At 36.7% G+C, this 12795-nt stretch overlaps 1 protein-coding gene across 2 annotated transcripts in view; it reads right to left on the bottom strand.

Moving 5' to 3' along the window:
• Positions 1-73: 73 nt before the first annotated feature.
• The window catches only part of LOC121729161 (solute carrier family 2, facilitated glucose transporter member 8-like), a 30204-nt gene continuing 17482 nt past the window's right edge, over positions 74-12795 (bottom strand). The window contains exons 3-10 of one of the 2 annotated variants that reach the window (XM_042117589.1): positions 9451-9680; positions 7688-7804; positions 7152-7358; positions 3637-3769; positions 1930-2159; positions 1396-1590; positions 960-1209; positions 74-547 (exon numbers count right to left, since the gene is read on the bottom strand). In XM_042117589.1, coding sequence (XP_041973523.1) covers positions 507-547; positions 960-1209; positions 1396-1590; positions 1930-2159; positions 3637-3769; positions 7152-7358; positions 7688-7804; positions 9451-9680 — 1403 coding nt within the window. In that variant the 3' untranslated portion in view covers positions 74-506. Of the gene's footprint in view, positions 548-581; positions 1210-1395; positions 1591-1929; positions 2160-3636; positions 3770-7151; positions 7359-7687; positions 7805-9450; positions 9681-12795 lie in introns of those variants that run through there. The other variant, XM_042117597.1, reaches the window with a different exon arrangement.

Below are 12795 nucleotides of genomic sequence, written 5' to 3' on the forward strand. Positions count from 1 at the left end.
TAATAATTATTATTATAATTCTTTATGTAGACAAAAAAAATATTAAAAAAAATATCGTCGAAAAAGAATTATAAGAATGCAATCAGTACGACCCGCATTATGAGAATCATGCGAGCAGACAGCTGAAACGTGATATTTTAAAACGTCAATATTCTGACAACTCGGTATTTGGATCATGAGGTAGGCCGTAGGTATTATTTAAAGAAGTTATAACAAAGGTCTTGCGCATACGAAGGATCTTAGACTGCAAAATTAATCTCTATTAGTATTATCTCCAAACTCCAATTTAGGATCTTATTTATAATTTTTGAAAACGATTTAGGATTCTTATTGAACCTACTTCCTTACGCCATAGACTACTTATTAGGTTACAAGTTGTAAAAGGTACGACTAATGACCAAAAACAGAAGTCAAACGAAGTCCGGACGCATGCGCAAGCGTTATAAATTATGATGTCTAATATCTTCTAGTTCTCCTAATAAAAAGACTTCCCCATATAAAATGCTTTATATGGGAAGTTCGATTAAATTTTGAAGGATTTTGGAGTCTGAAAGAAAAATACAAGGAACATTATGGTAACCCATAACTTACATATTACATTTAAATCATTTAATATTGATCAAACGATCATTATTATAAAGCATCTAACCGCCATATTCAGAGATATTTAATGTGTGCTTAACTTTAATTTCAATGAATATTTACATAACTAACTCTACTTTCTCTGTCAAACTATTCATTAAAATTAAAGTACCATTAGATATCATTAAATGTACGGCTGTAACTGTTTTAGACCCCGTAATTCGGGCAGAAGAAATACTCGTTTCTTCAAAGCAGACCTCAGTTCAGCTGAGGTTAGTGTGATCAGCAGTTAAAAACAATGAAGCAACTTATTTACTAAGCAATTCAATTGACGTTTTAAAATATTAGCACAAACTACAGTCTACTAATTTCGTTACCGTTCTCCGGATCTTTCCTCTTCTCCTTCTGCCTGCCGTCGAGGATGGCGTAGATCTCCTCTACGGTTCTGTCCTTGGTCTCCGGTACGTAGAGCACGGTGTAAAGGGTGCCCAGGAAACATACGACGGAGAACATTATGAAGACCCAGTGGATTCCCAGGAGTTTGAGGAGAGGATCGTAGGCTTTCGTTTGGAGGAAGTCGCTTAACGCATCCACGCTGCTCACAAAGGAGGTTACCATGCCTCGATGCTGAAAGAGGAAACATGTGTTAAATAGGGATTGAAGCTGCACTTGCGACAGAGTCGCAACATTATGACACATACTGATTAAAATCATAACAGAAACACCTCAGGTATAATATGACCGTGAGCTTCCTCTCCGCTCAAAATGGAAAGATAAAGTACTACGTTACTTTACGGTAAAGTTATACCCTACCTGAAAGGAGAACAGTTCGGATGTGATGACGTAAGGCACAGGCTGGTAGCCGGCGGCATCGGCGAAGATACACAGGCACATGGCCAGCACCGGCAGCCAGCCCGGCAGCCACACGCCCATGCCAGTGATGTAGAACCACGCCCCCAGCGCTAGCATTGAGAGACCCGTCACGAACGATGTGCTCGCCAGCAACCACTAGAATGGAGTAAGCGCTTAGAGTCTGAATGGAGCAACTGTTAAAGGTCTGGTGCTAGTATTTATTGGAGCCAAATATTATTCAGATCTCTGATTTTCTATCAGTTATCTGATAGTATAGTCTTTGAATTTTCTGAGTTGATATGAGACATCTGACGTCTCTCTATACGTCCCATAATCGACACCAGAAACCTGAATCCAGAATAACTAAATCTTAATGATTCTGGGTTCATCATCAGTATTTTTCACCTGGTATTGTAATGTTGTCAAGTAGACAACAATATTGCAACGCTATTTTCATTAATTTAAATGTGTTTTCTATGTGAGCTCCAGTGTTACCTTCCGTCCAGTTTTCTCTACGATGCAGCTAGCGACGATGGAGCCGAGCAGCTGTATGGCACCGACCACGATGGTCTGCTTGTTGGGGCTGAGCGTGAGGCTGATGGACTCTGCGGCCTGCTCGAATATGGAGCCCGCGTACATCAGCACCACCAGGTACCCGCACGTCTCCTGCGACAGCATCACGTTCAGTGAGATCCGGAACGCCTTGAACGTGGTCTTGTCTTGAACTGTGGATTGAGTGAGGTGTTTGAGATCAAAGTGATCCATACTATCCTACTAGTCCTACTAATATTATAAAGGCGAAAGTTTGTTTGGATGTATGGATGTGTGGACGTATGGATGCATGGATGTTTTTTACTCTTTCACACAAAAACTACTGAACGGATTTTAATGAAACTTTACAATAATATAGCTTATACATCAGAATAACACATAGGATACCGACTTTCGAAATGGAGGAGGTGTTATGTTCGTTTTTTATCTTCAACGATTACTCCGCCGTTTGTGAACCGATTTTCAAAATTTTATTTTGGTGTATACTGTATAGGTTATCATTCCAATTTGGTACCATATTCATAAAAGTGGTGACCTGATGAAGAGATCCATAAGCAATCGAGGGAACTCCTCATAATTTAAATGGAAATATGTGGTGACTTCGGTTTCGTGAGCAGTATTCTAAGCATAATATGCTACCAACAAGTAAGATTTTGCACCAAGGTATGCCGTGGTTCGGATGGTACTAAAAGAACTCCTGATTCTTTATAGATACAAATTTGGGAGTTTCGACGTTGTTTTACGAGCGGAAAGCATATGCTACTATGCAAATTACCTTCATCTTAATCATCATCACTACCGTGAACCGTTATAGAACTATGTGTTGTCCCGTTTTGACCCTATTATTCATAGTCTTTTATGATAATATATCACTTAAACCGCGGGTAACACTGCGGGGCACAGCTAGTAATAAAATGTGTTTGAGATCAAACTTCAAAGTGATCCATACTATAATATTATAAATGCGAAACTGTGTCTATCTGTCTGTTACCTCTTCACGCAAAAACCGCTGAACCGATTTTGCTGAAATTTGGTATGGAGATACTATGAGTCCTAGGAAAGGACTTAGGATACTTTTTATCCCGGAAAAATGTACGATTTCCGACAAACAAATTTTGGCGCAACGGAGTTGCGGTCGTCATCTAGTAGAAAATAATTCTTCTAATTTCGTTCTACTGCGTCTAGTCTGGCTAACTAGAGGTAGAAAAATTTGTTACTTCCTAATGACAACTGTATTAGGTAGCTTTGGCAATATACCTAACATTGATAAGACGTTCAATAATCTCCAAGAGAATTATTTTATATTTTATTTATATGTACTTATAGATTTTGGCGGCCGCAAAATTTATTTACTAATGCTCAAATTCCTGCCGTCATTATCCTCATCTGAAACAAGAGTTACTTGTTTCTTGCTCAGACCAAATAACAAGTAATTTTTATTTGGTCTGAGGTTTCTTGGTGATTCATCGACTGTCTGTGACGACCGATTTAATACTTATTTATGTAGTTGGTAAATCCTTGTAAAGCACAAGTCCCAAACGAAACCGCAATCTTGAGAGACCATAAAATATATTATTATGATCATGTAACAATGATAATAATTATTTATAGCTTTAAGTATAAAGGTAGCCTTAATAAAAGTCGTATTACCGATGCTCTTCCACGTTGTCTTCTTCATGGATCTAGCGTACTGCTCCTCATTTTCCATCTGCTGGATTTCTTCCTCCAAGTTTTTGTCTTCGACTGAGGAATTCCTCAACCATGCCAGAGAAGCGCGGGCTTCCTAGAGAAGACATTTTTTTAATAAATAATAATATTAATAATAATAACTCTCACATCGGTTTCGGTGACGGTGGCCGGGTTTTCTGAAACCAGGCCAAGTACGCTGGAGTAATTTTATAATGCCCAAGTGTGTGCGCCGTACACAAGAGCACTCTCTATTCCTTCACCAACAAGACCGAAACGACCGGCGAGAGATCAGGCGCAGGACCGACTCTTTACATGTCCATCCGACGCATGGATCATCTTACTTGTCAGACAATCAGGTGATCAGTCTGCATTGTCCTAGCCAAACTTGGAAATAACATGTTTCCCACGACCTTCGAGTCATTAAGAGCCACGCTCTAAACCACTGGAGGCGTTGGATAAAAGGATCGAAATCAATATATTAACTACATAATATTAATATTATTGGATATAATATGTAACATGTAATGAGATTTTTTTCGGGTCATATTTTGGTAAATTACCTAAGCGCTCCTGAGACCTCAAAAGCCTAATGGAATTTCTCAATCGTATTAAACGATAAGAATCACCTTTCCGCTTGATCGTAAGGTCACAATTAATGCATCAAACGAGTTCGGAATATTTATTGTTCGAGGAAGTTTTTACTAGAAGATCACACATGTGACCTCGACCCCCAATCTAAAGGTCGTGGGTACGAACCCATGTGCTAAATTTCAATGCCAGCTGGTTAGACACTTTCTGTTAACTTGGCCAATGTAGCTTCTAAAATAAACCAAAGAAACCACGCGACTTGTGAAAGTTAATAAAAGTTGCAAAAAAGAAGTTGGTGTTTCTCTGCCGTCATCAGCATTATCTTACAAAATACTGAGGCTCAAATTTAGTTTTTACCAATATCAAAGAAACATTTTGTCAGACGTGAAACAGCTACAAAGTTTAAATTGTTTTGTCTGCTCGGTCGTGTATAAAATTATTTAATTGATGTTAAAAGGTAAAACGAACAAAATGTACATCAATATACAACCGTTGCAAGTTGAGATCGTTTCTCGGAAACTGTTGACTAAAAAAATTTGGTACCTATTTTTTCTTAGAAATGGAAAGGTTAAAAATATAAAAAGAAATAAACATGGAATATTATGTTAATGCTTGTTATTCCGAGGTATTAAATTGTTGCTTCTCCGAATTTTTTTTATTCGATTTAATATAAACACAATATTGCGATCGATTTAGGGAAAATTTTATGAACACAAACAAGGAAGTACTTACCCAAAATATTACGCCGAACAAAAAAGAAATGTTTAGGGATAAGTACTTATACATTAAAAAAGTTTGTGAGGAAGAGTTTTCTCTTCTTAGAGTTAGACCCTTACAAGGTTAAGGCGGGGATTAATCTCAATCCAAAACGATAAGTTTGCACACAACCAAAGACCAAGCGTATGCGCATCGCAATAAGATTCATTTTAGCTTAGCATAAAACTGTAGTCACTCGAGCGGATCTTCTCTATTTTTCATGTTTTTTTTAAATATCTTTGGAAATAAACATTAAAAAACAAAATTGTTCGGTTAAAGAATTTTTAATATAGATTTACTAACAATTTATTCAAATAAAATGTATAATTATCCTAGTTAATACTTATATTTCGATGAAATAGATTTTTATCGGAGGTGAGTTTGTAAATTAATTACAGCCAAAGTATAACGTTTTATTAAAATGTTTATGGTTTAAGGTATTTTAAATATTGTGCTTTATATCTCATATTTTTTAAAACTTCGTTATTATATTGGAACTAGGTAAACCGGAAGTCGCGGAATAACAAATTGGGGTTTATCCTCGCCTTAATTGATTGAGTTGATTGTCACTCTTGTAAACATAAAAGAGTATGTACCTAAACTACGTACCTAACAGTAAACGTAGCAGTAAACATATTATGTATTACTATTATGTTGGGGCTGATGTAATTTGTTATCATTATTTTTGTAAAATTAAAATGATTACAGTATAAGAGATTGCACGTTGCTTTAAACAAGATATTAGTGTAAACACCGTTATCCTTGAAACCATCAATTAATGAGCCCGTCAAAATGAACTTTTTCTATGAGAACAATGTTGGGAACTCAAAAAAATCCGTCTTCATACCCATACAAATTGCTGATCCGGGCATCCGTATGGGTATGAATACGGCATCTTTTTTTTTAAATTCCCAGAATTGTTCTCATAGAATTCTCATAGTTTTGACGGGTTCATTTGATGGTTTCAAGGATAACGGTGTTAACACTAACACACTGTGTACTACATCTTGGAAAGGTAGAGCGGCTAGATATACATTAGGTTTTTTTTTTATTAAATAGGGGGGCAAACGAGCAAACGAGTCACCTGATGGTAAGCAACTACCGTCGCCCATGGATACTCGCAACATCAGAAGAGCTGCAGGTGCGTTGCCGGCCTTTTAAGAGGGAATACGCTCTTTTCTTGAAGGTTTAGGTAAGTTATTGGTTGCTTATATTTAACTGATTCTGATGGATATTGTTTAGGTCAATGTAAATCTTCTAAGGGTTTGTATTTAAAATATTTTTGGTATTTTTTCCTAAGAAATATAACCTTGTACGGAAGTGTACGTATAATGCAGTCTGACACGTGATTTGCAGGAACATATTAATATTAATATATTTAAATTGGACACTGATTGCGAAATACATTATCAGATCTAGTTTATGATTTATGATCTATATTCAGCTTCAATAGATTTATTGCACACATTTAAATAAATCCAATTCATATGACACATTATGATTTACTAACAAGCGCGTTAACAGGGAAGATAATATTATCAATAACGCATATTAATCGTATTCTTTTTTGGAGATTTTATTCTAATAAGGACTAATAAACCTGTGAAATGAAATAAGCCACAATAACCTTGTAAGCGCGAAACTCTTTTGCGACTCCACAATCTACATTGCGTTTCGTACACGCGCTCGACCTCTCAACTTAGTTAGATTATGTATATTATATATTTGAATAGAAGCAAATTACACAGTATCATAGCACATCTAATATATAAAATTCGCGTGTCACAGTGTTTGTGCGCGAACTCCTCCGAAACGGCTCAACCGATTTTAATGAAATTTTGTATTCACCATCGAAGATATTGATTCATAGGCAGATTGACGCATCTAGGTCATTTGGTCGGATCATGTCAATTCTATGTTTGCTGTGATCGGACGGATGGGTTTGACATAACGCTACCAAATTATTTAGGTCCTCCATCTGCCTATAAGGAATGTTGCTCCTCTGAAAGTACATTCCTTAAGCCTGCGAACAGGTTTTTATCTACTTTTTATATTGGTACTAGAAATAATTTATATGGCAAAACAATGTTTTCCGGGTCAGGTGGTCATGCCTTCCATAACGTCGAAATTACCTGAATCTTCCCCTGCTTGACCAAGAAGACCGGCGTCTCCGGCATGACCAGGAACAGCAGGGTGTGGACGACGGGTATGGCGGTGCACAGGTACAGGACCGCGGCGAAGGAGAACACGTCTCCCGCCACGTACACTATCAGGTAGCCCAGGTTCTGGGAGAGGATGAACAGCGAGCCCAGAGCGCCGCGCACGTTGTCCGATGCTATCTGGAAGTAGGGGTTTTGTTAATGTTGGTTACTCTTGTATTTAGTTGGTAACTGTCCTGGTCATAAGGCAGATAGTCCCTTGAGCCAACGTTGAAATATTGCTATATACCGGTGAGAAAGGCGTAGCGAGCGGTGGGTCGCGGAACGAATTTAGATCAGCAATTATTTGACTTTATTGATATGGAACTTAAATCTTTTAGGTCAAGTCGCCAACACAACCTGGGTTCACAATGGCAACCCAGTGGGTGCCATTGTGTCAAAATCTTTGACCATTAGTAAGAGGACAAAGATCATCTGCATGATATATGAAGAAAGCATTAAAATCTTACTTCTTTTAAGTACAGTGGTGTGACAACGTAGCAGCCCGCGCAGGCCAGGCCGGCCACGGCGCGAGACGTGATCAGCGCCCACGGCTTGAGGGAGAATATCGTGATCACCCAGCTTATCTGAAAAAAAAATTTACTATTAATCAAATTTACGCACCCAAACTATTTTACATCTATTTCCTAAAAAAGTTTTACATCCAAACGCCTTGGTCCACCTGTTTCAAATTTAGAAGTGTTAGTGTTTCAGCAGGATCAAGATCAGGATATGCGCTTACGTAATGAACTCATTACTTAGTAATTAGCTAATTACTAATGAAGACATAAAAACTCAGTATCAAGTAGGTATCAACTATAAAAACTATACGATTAACCGGTACTTTAATTAGAATCATAAATATTTCTGCACTTTTTGCAGAATTACTCGACTTTTTATAGGTTTAACGATGTTATTAATAATATAGAGATAATTATAATGAATCTACAATTATTTAGCAAAACTGAATTTCTGCGAACTCGTTATACCTACAGAGGTAAGTATTTTTTAATCTATTATATTTTTATCTGGGTTTTCTGGTGTTTCTTGAGTTGGTGATGCAAGTATTAAATGGGAATCTAATTTTTTGAACTGTTATTATGAAAATTATTCGAGATGTTATTATGATCAGCTGAAAAAAAAAACAAAAAAATATTTTGCAGTTAATTAATTTAATTGCGGTTGATTAATTACTGCGACAGTAAAACATGATCGGTAAAAAAAACCGGCCAAGTGCGAGTTGGACTCGCCCATGAAGGGTTCCGCAGCAGCAATAAGGTTTATTTCTATGAAATTAAAAGGTTTTTGATTTATTTTTATATTTCATTTGATTTTATGAAAGTTAAATTAAGGTTTACTATTTATGACGTATAAAAAAACTACTATTATTTTGTTTTAGCAAGTTGCTAGATCCCGTTCAAACCAATTTTCGTTGGTAGTTTTTATATATATATGTACATCATATATTTTTTTTAGAATTATCATGCACCACAAAACAAAATAATATTAATATTTACGGGGGGCTCCCATACAACAAACGTGATTTTTAGGCCTTTTCTGCTCGATATAAAATATAATGGCAACAGGTAAGCCTAGGCACATGGAATTTTTACGAATGCATATAAAGGCATTCGTGAAAATTTCGTGTGCCTTTTTTGTACGGGAAACGGTTTAATAATTAATAATAATATTAATTATTAAAATACAAGTTTAAGGGTGGGTACCCTTAAACTTGTATTTTATTTATTAATATTATTATTAATTATTAAACCGTTTCCGGTACAAAAAAACCTATTTTTGCTCTATAACGGTACGGAACCCTTCGTGCGCGAGTCCTACTCGCACTTGGCCGATTATTTATTTTATTTTACCACCTCATCGCTTAGAATGAGATTTCTCACTTACAAATTCCGATTTATTACTGCCCACACGTAACCGCTCGCTCAATAATTTTTACTGCTCATTTAATTATTTTCGTACTTAATTGTATACGAATCACTGATCCCTTTAATTATTTTTTATTACTTACTCATTTTTGTTTACTTTACTGCTTAGTTTTATCTGCTGCACTAGTGTCTAGTTACACGTTCAAGTTTAATACGTGTCATTTATAATTTTTAACTTACCAAAACTGCTATTATAACTGCCTCTTTAAATCAATGCCGCATTAAAATAAGCTGTTCTGTGACATACACTAGTTCCGCGTGACCATGACCTACACAAAAGTACTCACAACAAGCATCAGCGACGTGAGTATCGTGGTCGGTTTCCTTCCCCATCGGTCGGTCAGTTTGCCCACGAACACGCCGCAGAATATCGGCGGGAAGAACGTGACGGAAGCCATCCACGAGATGGTGTCATCTGAGATGGCCTCGCCCGCGGGCCCGTCCGCCGCCTGCAGCAGCGGCGTCATGGGGGACTGCCACCCCATGAGCATGCCGAAGTTCAGGACTGGGATCGTCACTGGAACAAAGTGATGTTCGAAATTATTACGGTTCGAAATTTAAAGTTTCGGGTTTTTGAAAGCTGATCGCATATTTAATTTGTCAGCACGTCAGCACCGTACGTCACGAAATGCGGCGCGGACGGTGCGGATGAATGTGTTATGTGCACAGTGCATGACAGTGCACACCGCAACCATACGCGCCGCATTTCGTGACGTCATTTCATTCTAAAATGCGGCGCGCACACCTGACATGTGCGATCACCTTTACTTTACCAGATTGATTTATTAGAATTGCTATTATAGATAGATTCGATGTCTGGCATGACTTTCAATAATAATATAATAGATATTATAGGTACATTTTAAAATATTTCTTGCTCGCAGAGTGGTTTGATAAATCAGGAAAAGTTTTAAACTGACTCTACTGTTACTTTATAGCTACTATCTGCTGCTCCAAAGTCTGAACAGTGAACTTTAATATGTCACCTTCGGAGTCCGATTGTAGAGTCGTAGCTCGTACCTAAGTCATAGCTTGCAGTTCTTTTAACAATAACTCAAAACTTTTAATATTCATTATTTTTTAATATATTATGTATACTATAGGGGAGAGGGGGGCTAGATTTAAGAGGATACAACAGCGGCTAGAGAAATGAAAAAAAAGTACGTGTAATATCTATAGCTGTCTCCCTTACCTCAAGCCTATACCGCAGAACGCGATAGAGACAACTGCAGAAAATCCAGAAAATCAACGATTCGTTGTCCCCTGATTCCTTCTCCAAAACTTAACCGATTTAAGTACTTTTTTCATTAAAGATTAAAAAAAGGCTTGAGCTATGTTCCTATGTTTTGCTTTTTTTGTATAATCTATCCAAACCTGTTTTCTGGACGTTTGAACACAGTGGAAAATCTGGCCATTTTTTTGGGTTTTTGAACGTTCATATCTTATTTAATAATTAAATTATGAAAAAAAAGAAAACATAGAGACATTGTATTAGTGGCCGTAGATATTCAGGAAAAAAATTATAACTCTACTAGCATTATCCAGAGAGGAAACAGGGGACAACATTTGTATGGAAAAAATGGCGGTGTGGAATCCTCTTAACAGGGGTAAATATTAACAAGTCTATAACTACTAAATTAGATGACGATACGGTAAGACGTTCGATGTTATAAGTTCGGGCGACGTCGGTGAACGATTTGCAACAATTGAGTTGCCCACCGGCAGCCGCGTTATGAAGTTATTGTACGTCTGTGCAAAAATGCAGGTAATCGAACATTTTTACGTCTCGAATTTTTTTATTCATGCTTTAAGTAATTGGTTTTGCGATTGCAGATTTTTATATAATTAATGGTTACATAGTTGTCAATTACATTTCCGTGTTATTTGATTAAATATACCTTTAGTTTCTTTTAAATAATTAGTTATATCCAAAAAGGTCCTCAGGGGCTAGTTTTAACAAAAGGAACGGAGTAAGTATTAACCCGTTAATATTTGGTATTACAAGCCAGTTGGAGCTTCTACATCTGCCGAAAGAGGTACGTGGATCACTCTGGCGATGGCGGTAGCTATCGGCAACACCTTGCCAACGATGTTCATATTTCCGAGGATCAGATTCAATTTTTGTTGCAAGCGGTCCACTAGAATCCATAGCAGCTCAGAGTGGATGACAGAAAAGGAAATGTATGTTGTTTGAGATAAGTTTTTATTGTTATTTAACATTTGTATGTCAAAAAATAAATAAATTGCCATTTTAATATTGTTTTGTTTTTTACTTCCATGGTTAAATGAAATTGTAACAAGTTTTGCTAGCGTTAATACATACCCCGAAACGGGGCAAGTTTTAACCGCTGACTTTAAAAAAAAATGCATCTCCCTTTGAATCCAAGTAATTTAAATGAATTTTTAGCTTAGTATATGCAAGCCATATAAATTTCCGTTACTCGGGTATAAAAATAATAACTTAAAGTTTTCAAATTAAGAAGATAAATGACAATATTTAAAATCTGTTAGAAGTAGCCCCCCTCTCCCCTACCTGATATAATTTCATAGCCATCAAATATACTATAATTAAAACTAAAATATATTATACGTGGGAGAGCCATGCTTCGGCACGAATGGGCCGGCTCGACCGGAGAAATACCGTTCTCACAGAAAACCGGCGTGAAACAGCGCTTGCGCTGTGTTTCGCCGAGTGAGTGAGTTTACCGGAGGCCCGATCCCCTACCCTATTCCCTTCCCTACCCTAAGTAAAAATTGTAATTTACACTGTGAACGTTCTCATCTGTTTATTTTATATTTTAGCATATTGTTTGATCAAATGTTTGATGACCCAGTGATTTTGGTTTCATTTCATATACTTTTAAATACAAACCTTCCCTGGACTTCCACGAATATTTCAAGACCAAAATTTGCCGAGTTCTCGAGTTAGAAGACTAATTCAGCATTAAAAATTCATTTTTATTTTGAACTAGACGTTCCGCGTGGCTTCGCCCGCGTAAATTAGATATTTCACAGGCAAATTAGTCCACAAAAAATAGCCTATGATCCTCCATGTGGTCTATTTCTTATCTGTACCAAATAACAGAAAAATTGCTCCAATAGTTCGTGAGCCCTTTTAAATAATGTGTGTGATAAAATATAGCCTATAGCCTTCCTCGACAAATGGGCTATCTAACACTGAAATAATTTTTTAAATCGGACCAGCAGTTCCTGAGATTTGTGCGTTCAAACAAACAAACAAACTCTTCCGCTTTATAATAATATTATAGTAATAGATATAGATAGATGTAAATTCAACCTTAAGTATAGTTAATTAAAGGAGACATTTTTGTGGGACTATAGCTTAAAATTTTATTATTTTTAGCATAAAACATGAACGTATTTCGAAGAAAAACGATACTGATAACCCCAAAAACAAAAGGTTATCCAAAAAATATTTATCGCAAGAGCACATGTCAAACCGACTCGTTATCATAATATTATAATGTTTCATGAAATAGAAGAATATTCTATTACAATAAATTGTACAATGTGTCCCGACACCGGTGTCCGATCCTTTAATGTCATGACCTATGGCATATTATATCGACAAATTGGCCCTCAAATTTTTTCTCTCTCTCACGGTTGTAAAA

Source organism: Aricia agestis, chromosome 1 (assembly GCF_905147365.1).
Source record: "Aricia agestis chromosome 1, ilAriAges1.1, whole genome shotgun sequence".
NCBI classification, from domain to species: Eukaryota; Metazoa; Arthropoda; class Insecta; order Lepidoptera; family Lycaenidae; genus Aricia; species Aricia agestis.